Source organism: Bufo bufo, chromosome 4 (genome assembly GCF_905171765.1).
Source record: "Bufo bufo chromosome 4, aBufBuf1.1, whole genome shotgun sequence".
Classification (NCBI taxonomy): domain Eukaryota; kingdom Metazoa; phylum Chordata; class Amphibia; order Anura; family Bufonidae; genus Bufo; species Bufo bufo.
In genome coordinates this window covers 425,710,728-425,732,313 of record NC_053392.1, presented here as the reverse complement: position 1 = coordinate 425,732,313, position 21,586 = coordinate 425,710,728, and the positions used below count along the sequence as shown (strand labels likewise).

At 47.3% G+C, this 21,586-nt stretch overlaps 1 protein-coding gene across 2 annotated transcripts in view; it reads left to right on the top strand.

Annotated features, from left to right (window-relative positions):
• AHCTF1 (AT-hook containing transcription factor 1) overlaps window positions 1-21,586 on the top strand; it is a 289,329-nt gene that overhangs the window by 139,581 nt on the left and 128,162 nt on the right. Inside the window, exons 18-19 of one of the 2 annotated variants that reach the window (XM_040429321.1) lie at window positions 7,546-7,669; window positions 8,189-8,245. In XM_040429321.1, the coding sequence (XP_040285255.1) occupies window positions 7,546-7,669; window positions 8,189-8,245 (181 nt within the window). Of the gene's footprint in view, window positions 1-7,542; window positions 7,670-8,188; window positions 8,246-21,586 lie in introns of both variants that reach the window. The other variant, XM_040429320.1, reaches the window with a different exon arrangement.

The following is a 21,586-nucleotide window of genomic DNA, read 5'->3' as shown; positions in this document are numbered from 1 at the left end:
GAGACGGTGTTTGCAGCAAGCCTTGCACTATTCTCTAAAGAGATCATTCTGTCCACCTGTGTAAGCCTAAGGTGTTGTCCAACAAACAACAATAAATGAATGCCTTATATATAAGTAGACGGGCTCTACCTGCTCGCTACTGCTCCGAGCTGGGCGGTGCTCATTCATTTCGTTGGCCCTTCCGCCGGGGAGTGTTCGTGGTTCCTAGATACGTACCCATTCGTCTTCCCGCAGCATTGTTTCCCTGCGCTAGTTGTCACCTGGTCGAGAGTGCTGTCTGCAGCGCCCTTCGCATTCTATGTTGGCTCTGGCGGGACTACGGTCCCCTCGCCTACTACTATTTCCTCCTACCAGGTTTGGGCCGCTCTTCTTGGGAAGGTCACCCAACTTCTCTTGGGTGCTCGCTTACCCAGGTCTGGAGGACCTCCACCTTGAGTTCTTCAGGGTATTCGCCTTCTGCGAGGCGGTGAACCGGGCGTCTCCGTGTAGCGGGGTTCTGCTTTTGAGCTGTCCTATGGCTTCTCTGTTGCCCACTACTCCTTTCTTTTGGAGGGTGTTATGCCGGCCTCTGTCTCGACTGCCTTTTCTCGCCGGTTCTGTTTGGCTCCCACTCGGTACGGATCTCTCCGATGTGGCTTCTGTTCTGGCCACGTTTCAGAGGCTGTTCCTTCTCTGCCCTCCCCTCTGGGGAGAGCATGGTTGTTCATGTGGATGGTTCTGGTGTTCCTTTTGGCATCGTACTGTCCCCCTTGTCCACACTGACTGTACTAGCTGTGTGCCTATTTAACGGGTCTACCGCGTTCTGTCCTCCCGCTGGGTGCAGATTGCGTTTTTTTCCATTCTAGGCAATGTTTCTGCTATGGATTTACCTTCTCGGTAACTTGGGAGGACTACCATTTAGTCCGTCTTCCTGTGGTGGCTACATCGGCTTGGGCTTTAGCCTGTCTTGTCCTGGCATCGGGCGGTTGCTGGGCGGACCCTTCGGTTCCTGTCCGTCTGCTCCCCCACTCCGGGTGGATACGGGACAACTTTGCTCGGGGCCGACGGGACTAGTTCTACCGACCGTTCTGCCCGTGTTACTGATCATTGGGTTTTCGCCCGCTTGCCCAGGCGACTCTAGTGGGCTCGCTAGTGTTCGCTTCTAGCCGTGTTTTCGTCCAGGATCTGTGGTAGGACTTAGGGCTTTACCTGGGGTTCTGTGGGAAGCTGGGCGTTCCCCCACTCTGCCTTTCTCTCTCCATGGTTCTGTCCTTCTCCAGTCCAGCCTGGACCTGGGGCTGGGACTCTGTTGCTTGAAGTATAAAGTGTCGTTCCTGTCCTTCCTCTTTCAGCGTTCCCCGACCCTCTGGGCCTCTCAGGAACTTCTTCCATGGAGCGGCTCTTGGGTTCCTTTGTACTGCCCTCCGGTACCGTCCTGGGAACTACATACTGGGCTCTTGGCGCTCCAATTTTTCCTTGGAGCCGTTACAGAAGTTCTCTCTACTCCTTCTGTCCTGTACGGTTGGGTTTCTGTAGCCATCATGTCTGACGGGTGCCTGAGTGGCGGCCCTTCTTGTTCCGAGCCTTCTGTCTTCCCAGGACAGGGCTGTTTCTCCATTCCGTCTCTTCCTTCCTTCTGAAGGTGGTGTTTGTCCTTCATTTCATTGAGGCAGTCGTCCTCCCCTTCCCACCCCCGGCAACGGACACTTCACCGATTTGGACGTTGTTTGGGCCTTGCAGTTTTTACTTGGAGATCTCCAACTCTTGTCGACGTTCGGTCTCTTGTGTTTCCAGGAGGTCCGCGCAAAGGGTTGTCGGCCTCCAGGGTGGCTTTCCTCTGCTTTCTCAGAGTGGCTCTTGCTGTGGTTGCCGCACCAAGGGCAGGGTTCTGCTTTTGGTGTCACCATTCATTTTGCCAGAGCTGTCGGTTTTTCCTGGGCCGGAGGCATTAGGCTTCGGCCATGCATTTGTGCAAGGCGGTCACTGGTCTTCCTTGCACACCTTACCGAGTTCTACAGGGTGCATACTCTGGCTTCGGCGTATGCTGCCTTGGGCCGCCTGGTCTGCAGGCGGCGGTTTTTTGATGCCTTCGGGTGCTTCGCCTTGGTGCTGTGGTCCCTCCCCTTTTGGACTGCTTTTGAACGTCCCAAGGTCTTCTGTGTCCCCCAAGGAAACTGGGCGAGAAAACGAGATTTTTGTATAACTTACCAGTAAAATCTCTTTCTCGCTCTTTCCTTGGGGGATACAGCACCCACCCATTCTTTGTTCTTCTCTGACTGTTTCCGAGTTTGTTTTACCCTTTGGGTAGTTGGCTTGTTGGTTCCACTTTTTGGACTTTGCCTTTTCTCACTACTTGGACACGCAACTGGCAGTCTCTCTCTCCAGGCTGAGGGTATAGCTGTGGAGGAGGGGCTTAACAGTCTTCACTTAGTGTCACGCCTCCTAGGGAGATGAGCTATACCCAAGGTCTTCTGTGTCCCCCAAGGAAAGAGCGAGAAAGAGATTTTACTGGTAAGTTATACAAAAATCTCGTTTTGTTTTTATTTTTTTTCTTACAGTCTCATATTCCACTAACTTGTGACAAAAAGTAAAATCTCACATGAACTCACCATACCCCTCACGGAATCCAAATGCGTAAAAATTTTTAGAAAGAAAAAATGTGGGTGATTCAGTCAGCAAAACCCTGTATGCAGGTGCACATCGCTATGGCGAAATACATATACAAATGCAAAATACAAATGCAATAGCACTCTGCAACTGCTGGATGAAGCATTGGTGTACATTTTGGCCAAAGCGTAATAAGCCACTCACCACGTCAAGGTCGCCTCTATGGAGTGGTCCCTAACACTAGTTCCTACCTGTTTATGGGCCATGACAGCCACACAAAGTCCAAGGAATGCAGGTGCAGCATGCACGCCAAGCACACTCTGCTTTTAACCCCGTACGGTGCCATTACAACTTTCATCGGATCCAGGGATGCAAGTACCAACATGCATGCTGAGCCCACTATATACTTCTCCTGGAGCCAAATGGCTACTGGTAGGTGCTATACAAGCAGACTCAGTTTTATACTGACTTTAAAACCAGCCACCAGGACAGATTGACTGGTCAGGTTGCATGACTGCATGGAGATCGCCACGCCTCCAATATATACTACAAAGAAAAAATGTGGGTGATTCAGTCAGCACAACCCTGTATGCAGGTGCACATCGCTATGGCGAAATACATATACAAACGCAAAATACAAATGCAATAGCACTCTGCAACCAGCATTCTGCCCTGCCTCTATGCTGGATGAGGCATTGGTGTACATTTTGGCCAAAGCATAATAAGCCACTCACCTCGTCATGGTCGCCTCTATGGAGTGGTCCCTAACACTAGTTCCTACCTGTTTATGGGACATAACAGCCACACAAAGTCCAGTGTGTGGCTGTCATGGCCCATAAACAGGTAGGAACTAGTGTTAGGGACCACTCCATAGAGGCGACCTTGACGTGGTGAGTGGCTTATTACGCTTTGGCCAAAATGTACACCAATGCCTCATCCAGCATAGAGGCAGGGCAGAATGCTGGTTGCAGAGTGCTATTGCATTTGTATTTTGCGTTTGTAAAATTTTTTAGACCTTTATATTCCAGACTTCTTCTCACGCTTTAGGGCCCCTAAAATGCCAGGGCAGTATAAATACCCTACATGTGACCCCATTTTGGAAACAAGACACCCCAAGGTATTTCGTGAGGGGCATGGCGAGTTCATGTAAAATTTTATTTTTTGTCACAAGTTAGTGGAATATGAGACTTTGTACGTGAAAAAATAAATAAAATTAAAAAAATCATTTTCCGCTAACTTGTGCCAAAAAAAAAAATTCTAGGAACTCGCCATGCCCCTCACAGAATACCTTGAGGTGTCTTCTTTCCAAAATGGGGTCACTTGTGGGGTATTTATACTGCCCTGGCACTTTAGGAGACCTAAATTGTGAGAAGTAGTTTGGAATCCAAATGCGTAACAAATGCCCTGTGAAATCGTAAAAATTCTCATTGGAATTTGGGCCCCTTTGCGCACCCAGGCTGCAAAAAAGTGTCACACATGTGGTATCGCCGTACTCAGGAGAAGTAGGGCTATGTGTTTTGGGGTGTATTTTTACATATACCCATGCTGGGTGAGAGAAAGATCTCTGTAAATGACAACTTTAATTTTTTTTATACAAAGTTGTCAATTTACAGAGATATTCCTCTCACCCAGCATGGGTATACGTAAAAATACACCCCAAAATACATTGCCCTACTTCTCCTGAGCACGGCGATACCACATGTGTGGCACTTTTTTGCAGCCTTTAGGCTTTACAGGGTTGCTCACAATTTAGCCCCGCCCAAAATGCCAGAACAGTAAACACACCCCACAAATGACCCCATTTCGGAAAGTAGACACCCCAAGGTATTCGCTGAGGGGCATATTGAGTCCATGAAAGATTGAACTTTTTGTCACAAGTTAGCGGAAAGGGAGACTTTGTGAGAGAAAAAAAATCCATTTCCGCTAACTTGTGCCAAAAAAAAAAAAAGCCCTGGCATTTTAGGGGCCCTAAAGCGTGAGAAGTCTGGAATCCAAATGCCTAAAAATGCCCTCCTAAAAGGTACTCATTGGAATTTGGGCCCCTTTGCGCACCTAGGCTGCAAAAAAGTGTCACATGTGGTATCGCCCTGCTCAGGAGAAGTTGAGCAATGTATTTTGGGGTGTCTTTTTACATATACCCATGCTGGGTGAGAGAAATATCTCTCTAAAATGACAACTTTGTATAAAAAAAATAGGAAAAGTTGACTTTTAGAGAGATTTCTCTCACCCAACATGGGTATATGTAAAAATACACCCCAAAACACATTGCCCTACTTCTCCTGAGTACGGCGATACCACATGTGACACTTTTGCAGCCTAGGTGCCCAAAGGGGCCCAAATTCTAAAGAGCACCTTTAGGATTTCACAGGGCATTTTTTAGGCATTTGGATTCCAGACTTCTTCCCACGCTTTAGGTCCCCTAAAATGCCAGGGCAGTATAAATACCCCACAAGTGACCCCATTTTGGAAAGTAGACACCCCAAGGTATTTCGTGATGGGCATAGTGAGTTCATGGAAGTTTTTATTTTTTGTCACAATTTAGTGGAATATGAGACTTTTTGTAAGAAATTTTTTTTTATAATTTTCCGCTAACTTGTGACAAAAAATAAAAACTTCTATGAACTCACTATGCCCATCAGCAAATACCTTAGTGTGTCTACTTTCCGAAATGGGGTCATTTGTGGGGTGTTTTTACTGTCTGGGCATTGTAGATCCTCAGGAAACATGACAGGTGCTCAAAGTCAGAGCTGCTTCAAAATGCGGAAATTCACATTTTTTTGTACCATTGTTTGTAAACGCTATAACTTTTGCGCAAACCAATAAATATACATTTATTGCATTTTTTTTTATCAAAGACATGTAGCGCAATAAATTTAGAGAAAAATTTATATAGAAATGTAGTTTTATTTGAAAAATTTTACAACTGAAAGTGAAAAATGTAATTTTTTTGCAAACATTTCGGTCAATTTCTATTAATAACAAAAAAAGTTAAAATGTCAGCAGCAATGAAATACCACCAAATGAAAGCTCTATTAGTGAGAAGAAAAGGAGGTAAAATTCATTTGGGTGGTAAGTTGTATGACCGAGCAATAAACCGTCAAAGTAGTGTAGTGCAGAATTGTAAAAAGTGGTCTGGTCATTAAGGGTGTTTAAGCTAGGGGAGCTGAGGTGGATTTTTTTGGTGCACCATTTTAACCAAGTGGCCTATTTTTCGTGGGGTTGGAACAGGTTAAACCATATTGGCGCGGAGGAGATGGAGTTAAACAGATAAACAAGCAGTAGGTTGAATGGATATACAGAATGGGAACGCTACAGCCAAGAGGTCTGAACGCTGAATTTGATTTAAAACCTTGCCTTACCTGAATGATGTAGTTTACCCTGTTGATCTAGGACAGTGTTGGCGAACCTATGGCACGGGTGCCAGAGGTGGCACTCTGAGCCCTCTTTGGGCACCAACACCATGGAAAGTCTATGGTGTACCAATATGCCTTAGACTTTTCCTGCCATTCATCAGTGCAGGGCACACTATGAACAGCACAGGCAGCGCATTGAATGTAGGCAGGCTATTATAGCTAAATGATAAAGTACATGGAAGATATACTTTATGATAAATAAGTGGGTTTTTGGTTACATTTTGTTCACTCGGGCTTAAAAAGGTTCACCATCACTGATCTAGGACCTTTTGAGTGTAGGATTGAATTGGCTGAATAATATCATGTGATGTGGGGGAGTTGCCGTTTTTATGAATGGAGAATGGCGGTCCAAGGAATATGTAACCTGTGATTGGTTAGGATGTACATCAGAGAAAGAAGGTGGATAGGAGTAATGTGGTCATGTGTTAAATGATGTAGAAGGAGTAGAATGAAATTGGTTGCAGTGTGATGCATGTGGTCTAAGATTGGTGTAGATGTATCGATATATGGTAGATTAATGTGAAATGTCCTTGCTTTTATGTATTTGTAATTTTTATGTATTTGACATGGTATTGATGGATATGTATTTATATTACTGGATGTTTTAAATATTTAATTTTATAATGAATTGGATCATGTGTGAGCGGGGAGGTGGGTGTGAACCAACCTGACCCCTTATAAGACCGCCCTGGAAGGGGCGGGATGAATACCCCTGACGAAGCTCGACTGAGCGAAACCCGGGTCGGGTGATTGATCCTTTGTACATTGCTCGTTTATACCTGTATATTGTGAGTATAATAAAATCAGTTTTACTCCAATTTGCATGACGGTACTTCACTATTGGCTGCATTTTTGGTGTTCCATATAAGCTTGGAAGGGAGAGGAGGAGAGGCTTCGATTGGCCTGTTTGCTTTCCCATGTCCGCGATTATTTGACTGGCTTCGAATGTGGAATTTCTGCGACTTCTGAGGCAGCACGGTCCAACAAAAAGAAATGCATTTACTTGTGTGAACTACACCCACTTTACCATTGAGACCTCTGACGCTATTAGGCAATGTACTTTTTGAGGCTTTTTTACTATTATATAAATTCATCTATACCTGGCAGTCATGGAGTTGAATGGAGCGGCAGGAGATGTGCAACTACCACTCCATTCTAAAGCTTTCCTTACACATTCAATAGCCGACTGCTATCTCTCCCAGCTTACCCATAGAGGCATATGTTTGGCTTGTCCAATCGTGTATGTGTATTTCATGGGGAGAGTCGAGAAACCTGCTGCCAGACACAAAGGATCTGCTGAAAATATTCGGGAGCTCAGGTATTTTCGGCGGCCCCATGATAATGAATGGAGGGCAGCTGCGCAGTGTGCCCTCGACCACCTTTCCCCGCTCTGTTCTCGGTGTAGGTCCCAGAGATCTTAGCAATATGCCCCCTTTGTCTATGATGAGACAACCCCTTTAACCTTTTATTGATGTTGTGATTAAGGCATTATGTAGGGCTGTTAAGGCTATAAAATGACCCCTTTGGCCTTTGTCTTATACAGCAGAGGTAAATGGAACGCTTCTACCTTGATGGTTGATAACATGATGTGCCAGCTTGGAGAAAGAGTCGAGCATTTGTGGAAGAGAGATGAAGGTGGCACAGGCAAATATCCACCTGCTACATTACATGTAAGCCATGTACCGTATTCTGTTCAAATTTAATGCAAAGTTAAAGGTGATTTTATAATATGCAGTGACAACATTTTTAACTGTGCCATAACCTCAGGATTGGTGCCGGCATTTATTAGTTATTTTTCCACTGCTAAGGATAGATCAACCTCAGATTGGTGGTCGTCTGTCTCCCAGCACTCCTGCCAGTCAGCTGTGTTTACTAGTTGTGGTACCAGAACTATACAGCTCCATCCATTGTGTTGTCGCCATGCCTGGCTATGGCAGTGCATCTTTCATTCGCGTGAATGGGAGCTGCGCAGCAGAAATTTCTAATCTGGCCAGGAAAATAATATTTTGGTGGAAAAACTTGAAAGTCTATTACAAAGTCATTTTTTAGGTTTGCTTACGGTTAAAATATACCTTCTCTTTTAAATATATTCTGATTAGTACATGTTGATTTTCATAAACATAATGCCCTAATACGCCACATTTATAACCTTCTATTTTCTGTAACTTAATTTCAATTGTTTGTTGCAGGCGCTTCTGGACTTGTACCTACTAGAAGATGCAGATGTAATGAACAAGCATGCTATTGTATCCTTTTTTTTACATTTATCAGATAGTATGAAACCATTTTTCTCGCCCATATTCATTGGGGGACACAGGAACCGTGGGTATAGCTATGTCCTCTAGGAGACGTTGACACTAGTAAAAGCTGTTAGCTCCTACCCTGGCAGCTATACCACCTCCAGCCTGGAGAGAGAGCTTCAGTTTTTTCTAGTGTCAATAGGAGGCAAGACCTCCCTGCTCTGCAGGGATCTCCTGAAGATTTTTTATTTTAGTTTTATATTTTTTTTCTCTTCTTTTAGGTGGGAGACAGTGGTCGCCTCGCCTCCCTGTTCTCCCGGGGGGAGCACGCCAGCGTTGGTCCGCCACGCTGCCTCCTCCCCCCACAAGAAGACGAGGTGGACCAGGGCAGCCTCGCTCCCCTGATCCCGCCAGCCAAAGGGTCACCTAGATCCGCCAAAGAGAGGACCCTCCCGCCATACCAGACTCTTGCCACTCCGGTGCTAGCTGCTGAGGAGGTGACCCTTCTGAGTGTGCCCCTTCATATTTGCTTACACCTCACTTGTTCTTTGTGGTCCTGAGGGTGGGACCAGAGGGTGAGCACCTTACCCATACGGTGAGAGGGTGAGCCGCTGTATTCTTCTGTTTTATCATTTAAATCACCCTAAACAGTTGAGCTCTCCTCTCCCCGATATGGACATTTGGGAACACTTAGATAATAAATATAAAAAGATAGATTCATTTACCTTCAATGTGGAAGGTGAAATATTGGCGAGGGTGGATATATCAATAGACAATGTTTTTAAGGCATTGGAGAAGACCTTGCAACGTCAGTTACGGAATAAGTGGGAAATGAGGTCACAATATTTGGATAAGGGCCTCATCCCCAAGGGTTTGACATTAACCAAAATACCCGCCTCGGATTTGGTGGATGACAAATTCAGAAAGGAATCGGATGCTTTCCTGAAAACTCAATCGGGAATCCATATACAAATGATTAGAAGGATACAGATGACAGAAGAGATGACGGGACAGACACTCTTAAAAGAGAGATGGAAGCATTCCCAGACTCTGATGTTGTCCGCAAATGGCATGAGAAAATTTGTAAAAATCTCGACTCATTAGAAAGAGAAATAATAGCAAAAAAGTCTAGAAAGCTGAATCACATAGAGAGGAAGGAGGTTATTGAGGTTCACTCACGGAGGGAGGTCGATAACACTAATACACAGGGAGCAAATATAGAATTTGACAATGTCAAAATCTCTAATAGATTTGAAACACTTGCGACACCGCATTTTTTAGACTACATTCCACCGCATCACAAAGCACGAAAGAGGACCACACACACCCCCACTCCACCACGACAGAATATAAGGAAACACAATCACAGGACACAGGGATATGCACACGATTACAACTTGAGGGAACGTCCGATGGATTATATGCACGACAGAGGGAATTACCAGACACAGAGACAAGATCACAGGCATCACCAGAACTTAGAACACTATATCGCACACCGATATTGACCAGATCCAAAAGACAGGAACACAACGGGAAATTCGGAGAGGGCGACACTCACCTAAGAAGGAATCACACAAACTCACACAATCGATGTCCAACGTAGTAAACATCAGTAACACTGTACTCACAGATACCCTGTCTCAAAAAATATTATCTAAAGAACCCCATTAATAGAGAGATGGACATAGAAGGGAATTCAAACAAATATTTACACACTAATCTGAAGGCCGAGTTGAAAAAATTTCCCAGGCAGGAGATTAGTAGTGAGATGGCCGCATTCAAGAATAATGTGGAACGAGATTTGCGGAGAATAAAAAGCCGTAGGCTTAATACAAATCTAAATAAAGATGAAATTAAGGCAATTAAATCACTGCAAGAGAGAAATGAGATCACTATCAGGCCAGTAGATAAGGGAGGGGCGGTAGTGATACTAAATACGGAAGATTATTTGAAAGAGTGTCATAGACAACTAGGAGAAGAGAACACCTATCAAAAATTAAAAGGAGATCCGACGGATGAGTACTACAAAACCCTAAAGGAGTACTGTGAGAGAGGACTAGAAGTAGGTTTTCTTTCCAATCAAGAAGTGAGGTTTATTTTGGATACTGAGAAAAGGATCCCAATGTTCTATTGCATCCCCAAGATCCACAAAAATATGAAGTCACCCCCAGACCGTCCAATAGTGTCTGGGATTGAATCCATATCATGTAACTTGTCTAAGTACATTGATCAATGGCTTCAACCCTATGTGAAAAGAGTGCCATCGTACATTCGTGACACTACGGACATTATTAAAACACTGGAAACGATTAAATGGGAAGACGGATAGATCTTGGGGACGCTGGATGTTGGATCCTTATATACAGTGATTGACCACACCCAGGGCGTACAAGCACTGTATGAACAATTGTCGGGAGATGCCAGTCTGTCGATTGAGCAGCTGGCTTTCCTATTAGGCGGAGTTAAGTACATATTGGCCCACAATTATTTTGCATTTGAACATGAGTTCTATGTACAATGGACCGGCACCGCCATGGGTACCAGATTCGCCCCCAGCTATGCAAATCTCTTTTTGGCACAGTGGGAAAGGGAGACTATTCTACCTAGGTTGGGGTCGCATCTGGTACTGTGGCGGCGCTATATTGACGACATTTTGTTCATATGGCAAGATACATCTGAATCCTTGGATTTGTTCCTAAGGAGTATCAATATCAATGAGAGGAATCTGGTATTTAGCCCTAGTATCAGCAAAGAGAAAGTAGAATTTCAAGATTTGTAGATATGGGTGAAGGGTGATCAATTACACTGTAATACGTTTTTCAAACCAGTGGCCAAAAATAGCTTCATCAGGTTTGCTAGTTGCAATCTTCCACGATGGCTGATAAATGTGCCTACCAGTCAGTTCCGTAGATTGAGGCGGGATTGTACTGAAGATAGCAAATTTGAGGAGGAAGCCACTGGTTTGAAACAACTGTTGGAAAGGGACTACCGAGTCCAGATAATAGATCACTAGAAAAGGTGAAGAAAATGGAAAGAAAAGTTTTTTTCTCGGCTGGTCATCCCCAACAACAGGTTGAGACGTTGAGAATTGTCCTTCCATTTAATTCCCAATACAGGACGATGGAAAGGAGCATCCGGAAACATTGGGGACATTTATTGGATGACAAAGTATTAGGTTCCCTTTTAAGTGAAGTACCAAGGATCTCGTATACAAGGGCTAGTAATCTAGCCGGGAAAGTAGCCCCGACGGTTAAAGTGAAGAAAGATAGTCGTAAAAAAAAAAAATTGGTTGGCAGTAAATGGGTTCTTCAAGTGTGGGAGATGTGCTAACTGTAGGATTACCAGTTTCCCCAAGAAGACTATGAAAGTAGAATCCACAGTCAATTGCTTTAGTTTAGAGATACAAGAATGCTTGACCTGTGATTCCACAGATATATTTGCTAGAATGCAGTTGCAGGAAGCAATATATAGGCAGAACAAAAAGAACCCTCAAAAAGAGAGTAGCGGAACACGTGACGCATTCATTATCTAAACATTTTAAGATCAAACACAACTGTGACCCGACTGGCTTGAGATTTACGGCCATCGAGAAGGTCAAAAAGTTATGGAGAGGGGGGAACCATATTGCACACATGTCAAGACAGGAGTCACGTAGGATTTTTGAATATGACACGATTATCCCCAGGGGCCTAAATGCCGAAATTGAGGTTTTTGGGTTCCTGTGAGTGGGGGGTTGCCCGGTGGGGATGGGACATCGCAGTCTGGTCGTCTAGCGACACTGGTCTCCCCTCCCTGTCGGACGGCTCCCCCAGGCTACATACTACACTATCTCCGGGACCAGTTTTTGGATGAATAATACAGTATTTTTGGATGAACAATACATAAAGGGCCGTCAGGGGACTAGTATCCTTCTACACACAGTAGTTTAGATATAGATAGGCCATAACCGCATAGAAAACGCAATTCACATCTATGCGTTTTTGATGCGGTTTTATGCTAGACAACCGTGGGACCTTGCGGTTTTCTCCATATCCTGTTTTTAAGTATTTTAAATGAATTATCCAGTAAGTTGAAAAGGGGATTATTTATTATCTTAAATATATATGCATGAGAACTTAAAGTGTATAAGAATGAAAAAGGACTGGGAACCCAATCCACTCCAGAGATTAGGAAATGCAGAATGAAGTGTAGGATTATGGGTATTGGTATCCCATTTATAAGGAGTGAGGATCCGCTCACTCAGTTGGCCTCTGAGGAAGGGGCATGGGACCCCGAAACGCGTCTGGCATACAGAGTGAGCGTTTAATCAGCAAAAGAGAAAAAGAAGAAAGGAACGACTTTGAAACAAAGGAAAAAGCTAAAGGAACCGCTCTGATTCAAAGGCTGAGGGAGCAGTCGCCTATTAGTGACATCATCAAAGCTTCCATCCGGTCCCCTAGGGGACCAGGTCACGTGGGACGCAACGTAGAGGCACAGCACACCACGTGGGACGACGCTGGTGTACGGCCACCTGGGATCAACGCTGCGGTAAGGCAGTGAAGAGTGGTAAGACCGAGCTCCCAAATGAGCATTTATACACGCATGAAGAGACTGTGAGTAGCGTCATTGCTTGTCTCAGTGTGAACTATTGAATAAGACAGCGATATTAACTTGTACAGGTGTCGGCCATTGAGCACGCAGGAATCCAGTTGCGGCATACTGACACCAGAGCTGGATTTTTAAATCACAACACCACTCTGTTGAAGTGTTCCTGCGGCTCAGTTATATCGCGGCTATAGTTCCAGTATCATACAAACGGATCAACGCATAGTATTAATACAAATCTGTTTGGGACACATTGACATTGCGGCTACGTCGCCAGATGATATATAAGGACTAATCAGTTGGCTGATATTTATGGTATATGAGTCTCCTGTCAGAGGCTCTGCCAAGTGTTTTTTGGCTGACATGGGATTCTCCATATGCGAGCATATCAATTGCGGATTATTGTTGAATCCAGAAGCCATTTATGCATTTGTGTTTATCATGCATGTTTTACATGTTTTTTAGGGGTATGGTTTTAGAATATTAAAGTGTATATTATTACTATCACATATTGGTGTTTTCCTTCTGAGTGTGCCCCTTCATATTTGCTTACACCTCAGAGAGAGAGAGAAATGTGCGCTCATACGCCCCAACCCCCCCCCCCCCGGACTAAGGAAGGCCTCTCATAGTTCCCAATCCGCGCTTCCTGGGTTGTCGGTTGATATTCCTCCACCTGCGCAGATCCAGGGAAGGACAGCTGAAGTATTCCCAATCCACCGCTGATAGTTCTCCAGCGCACTCCAGTACAGGACCTCTGGATTCCCAATCCATCCTCCGGGGCCGTTTGGTTGATAATTCTCCACCTGCACGATCCAATGGAGAACCTCCGGAAGTTCCCACTCCATCCTCCGGGATAGTTTGGTTGATGAGCTCCGCCTACGCAATCCGGTGGATGGATCTCTAGATTCCCACTACACCCTCTGGGTAGTTGGTTGATATATCCCCACCGGCGTAGCCTATAACTGCCACAGGCAGTTTCTGAGTGGTAGAACTGCGTGCAAGTGGGCCAGAGCAGAACTTCTCCTCGGTCACTCCCAAGGGTCCCGCTCAGACGCACCCTTCCATCCCTGGAGAGGTTCGGTCCAGGGGGGAGGGGGATCATGATTCGGGCTCTGACTCTAATCCGTTGCAATCTTCCAGATTGCGTCTGCAGTAGCCAGCAGTTCTTGTCGTCTGCATTGCCCACTTTTCAAGGCGGAGTATTTGCACCACTGCTGCATACAATACCTACCTTAGGCATTACCTCCTTGCATAGGTGCACTAACTGCTAGAGCACTGTTGTCAGTGACGCCCGTAGGCGTTGCCCCTCCCATAGGGGACGGAATTACGTTTCCGCTAGGGGCAGTCCGTACCGTATGCATTTGCCTCTTCTATAGGTGGCGTTATGGCATTATCACCGGTTCGGTGGTTACAGTAGGCATTACCCCTCCTTCAGGTGGAGTAATTGCGCACTCAGTGTACTGGATTCGCCATATGCATTGCACTTCCATTAACTGCATATTCTCTCTATATTGCATTCAGTTCCTGCGGTATGCATGACCACTTCCGATAGCAGTGCCCCTTTTTGTAGGCATTACCCCTTCCACAGGTGGCGTAATTGCACTTCTACGGTTACAATACTGACCTTTTATATATTGCCCCCTGCGGTAGGTGGACTAAGTACAATTACACTGGTTTGAGTGCCGGACATATGCATCCCCCCTTCGGTGGGTGGCGGCATTGCATCTCCACTGGGTTCTGTACCTGCTGTATGCATTAACCATCTCCCATCACCATGCTTCCTGTTGCATTCCCTCTTTCACAAGTGATCCGCTTACAGAGAAATACCTAAGCATCTTGGGTTGCTGCAGTTCAACTACGCCACAGCTTTAGATGCCTTAGCTTCTTTCACAGTGGGGCGCGGCAACAGTTGATACCCGCGGGTACTGGTACTCTTCAACTGTGGTGTATGGGTGCTGCCAGTGGATACAGTAGCTGTTTCCACATGGTCTCCTTCTTACTTTCGGTGCTGGTTTGGAGCATGGTTGTGACATCCTCTGCCTTCTCAGAGGGGTTGCCTGCAACCCTTATGTGTCCTAGAGGACACCCATCTCCATGGGCCTCCTCGGTTCCAGTCAGCCTTGATATGGTCCTCGTCAATACGTAGTGCATTAGCCATTGCGAATAAATGGGGAGTTCGTTCCACCGAGTCGAGTGTTCTCTGACTCTGTAGTCTCCCTCAGCTGGGGGTTCTGCCCTGAGGCTGGTTTGCTGTTGCTCCTGTTCAGAGCCCTTCCAGGGCAAGTGTTTAAGGCTAGTTCTATTTATCTAGGGCAGTATGGTGCCATGACTTCTACGGGATAGCCTCATGCCTCCACCTCAGTTTTGTGCCGACGGGGCAAGCGCTGGCTGCTTCTGAGGGAGTGGTGTTTGCGTTACCACTGCAGGCTATGGTTATTACTGCACAGCTCCTTCGTCGGGTAGCGGATTCTTCTAGCAGTGAATTGGTGGCCTCTGTGGTGTGACCCTCCTCCGCTGGGGTATGGGCTAGCGATACTGTTGTGGCTCCCCTTGCTTGACTTCATCCTCTGGCAGAGTTTTGGTACAGTCATTACGTGCCTGGTTGCATCGGCATTTACACGGGGTGTTCCTTTGTGACCTTCTACTCCAGAGTTCCGGACCGGCTGGTAGGCTGTGGCGCACTCTCCTTCTACAGGTGAATCCTTCTCATTGGTCCTGGGTGTGCTACCTGTATCTACATTACCTCCCTTAAGACATGTCTAATGTCTAGGTCACGTCAGCCCTCTGGTGGTTATACTTTCCGACGCCCATTCCGTGGGTAGGCTACGAGACTCCCACACCAGACGGGGCGCAGTTGCTCTCACGTCTGGCCACGGTGATAGACTGTTCCATTCCTTTCTATTTCTTCTTCCTCCTCAAACAGAATGGCTACCGACCTCTCCCTTCTGTATTCCGGGACTGCGGAAGGTGTTCGAGGCGGTCTGTCTGCGTTGGAGTCGCCGGGACGGGAACTTGATGGCCTTAAGACTGACTCGGAAGCTCCCTACCTTTCTCTCCCGAGCAAGAGATCCGGAAGCTTGCGGTGTGGGTGCCATGATTCTCCTTGGCAGGGGTTCTCCCTCCTTGCGTTTTTCCACCCTTCACTCTCCTATACAGAGTTCTACAGAAAATCGGGAGGGAGGTAATTCCGGCTATCCTAGTCGCCCTGGGGATTGGCCGTCACTCTAGTCGCCGCTATTCTACGCGAAGAGGTTGTTCGGCGGATGTCATCTGCAGGCCTGCATAGTCCAGGATCTATTCAGGAACTGCAGGTCCTTCCTGTTTTTTTTCTGTTGAAGCCGAAAACTTCCGCTACTTCGTTTATTTTATTTTTTTTCTCTCCCCACAGTCCTGTCCTGTCCTACAATCAGGGGTGGGACCTTGGTCTGGCCCTTAGTTGTTGAAGGGTCAGGTGTCAGTGTTTTCTATCCTTCCAGTGCCCTCTGGCCCCCCTGGACCCTGTAAGGACCTTTCTTCAGGGAGTGGCACATACGGTTCCTCCGTACTGTCCTTCTTACCACCTTGGGACCTGAATTTAGTCTTCTCAACGCTCCAGGCTTTCCCTCGAGCCTTCGCGTTAGTTTTCTCCGACTTCTGTCCTGGAAGGTAGTTTTTTCTGGTCGCTATCACTTTCATCAGACTGTGTCTGGGTTGGCAGCGCTCCCTGCCAAGGTGGTTCGCCGGCCTGTCCCTTCTTTTCTTCCAAAGTGGTCTCTGACTTCCATTTTAACAACGAAATTGTCCTTCCCTCTCTGTGCCCATCTCCTTCACACCCTAAAGAAAGGGAGTTAGACCATTTGGATGTTGTCAGAGCTCTGAAGATCTATTTGGCAGCCTTCGGTTCCTTCCGCCGTACGGATCCCCCTTTTGTCATTCCGGAGGGTCCTCGAAAAGGATTGGCAGCTTCCTTGGTGGCAATCACACTCTGATTTCGGTCTACATTTGCTGAAGCATACCGCGCCCGAGGCAGGTTTCCGCCCTTAGGTGTCACGGCTTGCTCCACCACAGTGGTGGGCGCATCTTGGGCTCGAAGGAATCGCGCTTCGGCTGTGCTGTCGTGTAGGGTGGCTATTGTCCTCCTTACACACATTCAATAGATTTTACCAGGTGCATACTTGCATCGGCGGCCGCTGCCTTAGGCCACATGGTCTTGCAGGTGGCAGTTTCGTGGATGCCTGCAGGGGCGATTGCTTCCATGGGTCTGTGGTTTTTCCCTCCCTGTGGACTGCTTTTGAACGTCCCACGGTTCCGGTGTCCCCGAATGAATATGGGTGAGAAAAGGAGATTTTGTATAACTTACCAGTAAAATCTCTTTCTCGCTCCTTATTGGGGGACACAGCACCCACCTAGTATTGTTCGTCCACCGTTGGGCAGTCGCTGGTTTGAACCGTGTTGGGTCCTTTGACATGGTTGGTGTTCCACGTGTTTTTCTTGGTTGGCTTGCTTCTCCTACTGCTTGTATACAAACTCTCTCTCCAGGCTGGAGGGGGTATAGCTGCCAGGGGAGGAGCTAACAGCTTTTACTAGTGTCAACGCCTCCTAGAGGACATAGCTATACCACGGTTCCTGTGTCCCCCAATAAAGAGCGAGAAAGAGATTTTACTGGTAAGTTATACAAAATCTCCTTATTTGCTTGCTTCTTGAGGTTATGCTCAAAAACACTAAAGTTATATTGGGCATCATTAGCAACACATGGTTATGACTTTGTTTTATTTAGTTTTTATTGGAAATAAACTAAGTTATCTAAAAGGGTTTTTCTGTCTCCTGATATTGATGATCCATCCCGAGGATAGTTCATCAACATCTAATCAGCAGGAGCCTAACTTTCTACATCCCATGGATCAGCTTGTCCCTACCAACACCACAAGTACCACTTTGGAGCCAGAAGCACAGCTTTGTTAGAAGTGTAGTGGCCATGCTGGGTTACAGCAGCTCAGCGCCCAGTCACTTAAATGTCTTATAAGGGATTATACAGTTGCAAGAAATAGTAAGTGAACCTTTCTCACACATTCCATTGGGGGACACAGACCATGGGTATAGCCTAGGTCATTACTAGGAGGAGACACTATGCAAATGAGAGAGCTCCTCCTCCCCGGGCTATACCCCCATGCTCCACCGGGAGGACCCCAGTCTTGCTTAGTGTCTGATAAGGAGGTGACATTTTGACTCTACTCCCGTTTATTTTTTTCAGCAGAGGACGCAGGGTCGCAATTTTGCTTCCCTGTTCTCTCGGTGGAGCGAGCGCCGGGGTCGAACTGACGTCCCAGGCTACCTCCCACCCTCCCCCAGAAGTTAAGTGGAACCGGGCTCGACCTGTAGCTCCGGCGGCCAACCAGATTTGGGGTCACCTTCCTGCCCTCCTCCAGATCACTGCCATTCCTTGTGCCAGCTGACTGAAGAGGTGACCTCCGCTGGTGTGGATCAGAGGGCGAAGACTGCAGGCGCAGATAAGTACACTGTCCTCCCTCTGTCTCCCGGTGTGACACTTAAGGCCGCTTAGTGGGTGGTTTGAAGGGGGGAAGGATTCCTGTCTGGAGCAATCGCTATGCAGAAGTGGCAACTTCCTCGGCTCTCCCACAGCGGTGTCCTAGGGAGCGGGCCGTCCTACCCTTCCGGTGGCCGCGGCTCTATTATTTTTCATATTTCCCACGCGCGCACTGGTTTCGCGCCCCCCTGACGCGATTTGTGGGCGGAGCCCTATTCGTCTGCTCTGCGCTTCCGTCTCAGCGCTCTCCATACACTGCTGCTCCTGGCTCCACACTGGTCGCGGTAGGATAGTAATTTCTCAGCGTGCGGCAGGAACAGTAGGAGAACCTGACCCCCCTTCCTTTGCAAGGATTGCTGCTATCATGCCGAAACCTGGGGCCCCTGATGGCATCCAGGCTCAACAACAAGGTTCCCACGTTCCTGACCAGTGCTTGGTATCCGGTGGCGTACGGGGTGGACGCGCTGGTGTCTCCGTGGCAAGGCTTCCCCCTCCTTTGTCTTTCCACCACTGCCTCTACTACCGAAGGTCCTTCGCAAAATCACGTCGGAAAGGATTCCGACCATTCTCATCGCCCCCCGATTGGCCTCGCCACGCCTGGTTCTCGGACGTCACTCTTGCTGGCAGACGTTCCGTGGCCTCTTCCTCTCAGGGAGGACCTACTGTCTCAAGGACCGCTCTTCCACCAGAATTTACGGTCACTTCGTTTAATGGCGTGGCTGTTGAGACCCCCATCCTCAAGTAGAGGGGCTTCTCGGACTCTGTGGTGAAGACCATGATCAAGGCCAGAAAACCAGTTTCCTCCCGGATATACTATTGTACCTGGAAGGCCTTTCTTGCCTTTTGTGAGAAACTAGGCGTTTTTCTCCTTCGTTTCTCGGTTCCGGTGGTCCTCTCCTTTCTCCAGTCGGGCCTTGAGATAGGAATGTCCCTAAGCTCTCTGAAAGGCCAGGTCTCTGCTCTGGCCATTTTCTTTCAGCGATCCCTGGCTCTGCTCGGTCCAGTGAGGACTTTCCTACAAGGGGTGGCGCATTCGGTCCCTCCGTATGTTCCTCCCCTGCCCCCCTTGGATCTCAATTTGGTTCTGTCTTCCCTCCAGGCGGCTCCCTTTGAGCCTCTGAGGGAGGTTTCTTTGAGTATTCTCACCTTGAAGGTGGTCTTTTTGGTGGCCATCACCTCGATCACGAGGGTATCGGAGCTGGCCGCTCTTTCTTCTAGGGAGCCCCTTTTTGGTCTTCCACCAGGATAAGGTGGTGCTACGCCCGGGCCCTTCATTTTTGCCCAAGGTGGTTTCCGCCTTCCACCTTAATGAAGATATAGTCCTGCCCTCTTTTTGTCCATACCCGGCGAACCGCAAGGAGCGCGCTCTCTATTCTCTGGACGTTGTCCGTGCTCTGCAAGTGTACCTGTCGGTTACTGCCTCTTTCCGCTGTACGGATTCCCTTTTCGTGATTCCTGAAGGGCCTCGTAAAGTTCTGGCGGCTTCCAAGGTCTCGGTAGCTCGGTTGATTCGGTCGACTATTGCCGCAGCCTATCGTGCCCGTGGCAGGGTTCCCCCCAGCTGGGGTTACCGCGCACTCCACAAGGGCGGTGGGGGCCTCCTGGGCTAGGTGTAATCGCGCCTCTGCATCTCAAATTTGTAAGCCGGCCACCTGGTCGTCCTTGCATACCTTTACAAAGTTTTACCAACTGCACTCGTTGGCATCGGCTGATGCTGTCATTGGGCGCAAGGCATTGCAGGCGGTGGTTCCTGTTTGACCGCTGGGCGTTCCCCCCCCCCCCCCCCCCTGGATGTGCTGATTTTTTTCCCACCCCATGGACTGCTCTGGGACGTCGTATGGTCTGTGTCCCCCAATGGAATGTGCCAGAAAAGGAGATTTTTTGTGAAACTCACCTGTAAAATCTTTTTCTCGTCTTTTCCATAGGGGGACACAGCTCCCTCCCATTTTTACCTGTTGCAGGAGGGGTTGGTTTGGTTCTTGGGACCTTAGGGTTATCGATCCGATGGCGGTATTCCTTTGTTCTGGTCTCTATTGTTTTGGTCTGGGGTCCTCTCGGTGGAGCATGGGGGTATAGCCCGGGGAGGAGGAGCTCTCTTTTATTTACATATTGTCTCCTCCTAGTAATGACCTAGGCTATACCCATGGTCTGTGTCCCCCAATGGAAAAGACGAGAAAAAGATTTTACAGGTGAGTTTCACAAAAAATCTACTTTTTTAGAGTTACCTGGATTTCATGATTTATTACCAATATGGTGGTGATTGTTAGATTGTGTTTCTCTATAACTATAATAGCTCGCACAGATGTACCATCGTCAATTAAATGTCTTTAATTGAGCATATTGATTAAACATCTACAATGTAAGAGCTAGTGCACATGTGCTGGCTGAGCCCGTGCTGCCCACTTGAAAGGGGTCCGCGATCCTCATCAGATGGTCCACACCGTAGTGCTTCCGATCCGTGTCTCTGTACCGCACCGTATCATCCGGATTGTGGACCCATTCAAGTAATTGGGTCCACCTCTGTGATACGGTGCGCAAACAGCCGGTGCCCGAATGATGTGGTCCTGCTATTTGCATGCTATAATACGGGCACAGTCAGGCAGCAGCTGTGTGCATGAGCGCTAAGGAGGAGAAAAGGTGTGTTAATGACTTCCCAAAGTTAGCAAAACATGTTTCAGTTAAAGGGAATTTGCACTTTTCCCATATTGATGGCCTATCCCCAGCATAGGTAATCAGTATCAGATTGGTGGTGGTCTGACTACTGGCACCCCACCAATCAACTGTGTGAAGACAATGCAGCGGACATGTATGGAGTGCACTAACAGCATTGTTTACCTGCTCTCCGTTGCATCGACGAACAGCTCTTCCATTCCATTCATTTTAATGGGACAGAGCAGTTGTTGGTACACTCTGTGCTAATCAAGTGAATATCACGGAGGAGCCGTAATTACACATGCTCACTAGTGCAATGGCAAGCAGGTTAACAGTTTAGAGAGTGCAGCGCTCAACAGCTGGTTGGTGGGTATCCCGGGACCCAATCCCTGCCGATATGATATTGATGTCCTATTCTGAGAATAGAGAAATGTGGAAAACCCCTTTTAAGGAGATCAGATTGGCAGTGTGGGTTTGTTACTGACAAATCTGTTCAAGAGAAAGGTTACTTAGTGTGAATCATGCCTCGATGCAAACAACCATTGTGGTCCTTCTCAAGTTTGCCTGAAATGAGCTGGATGTTT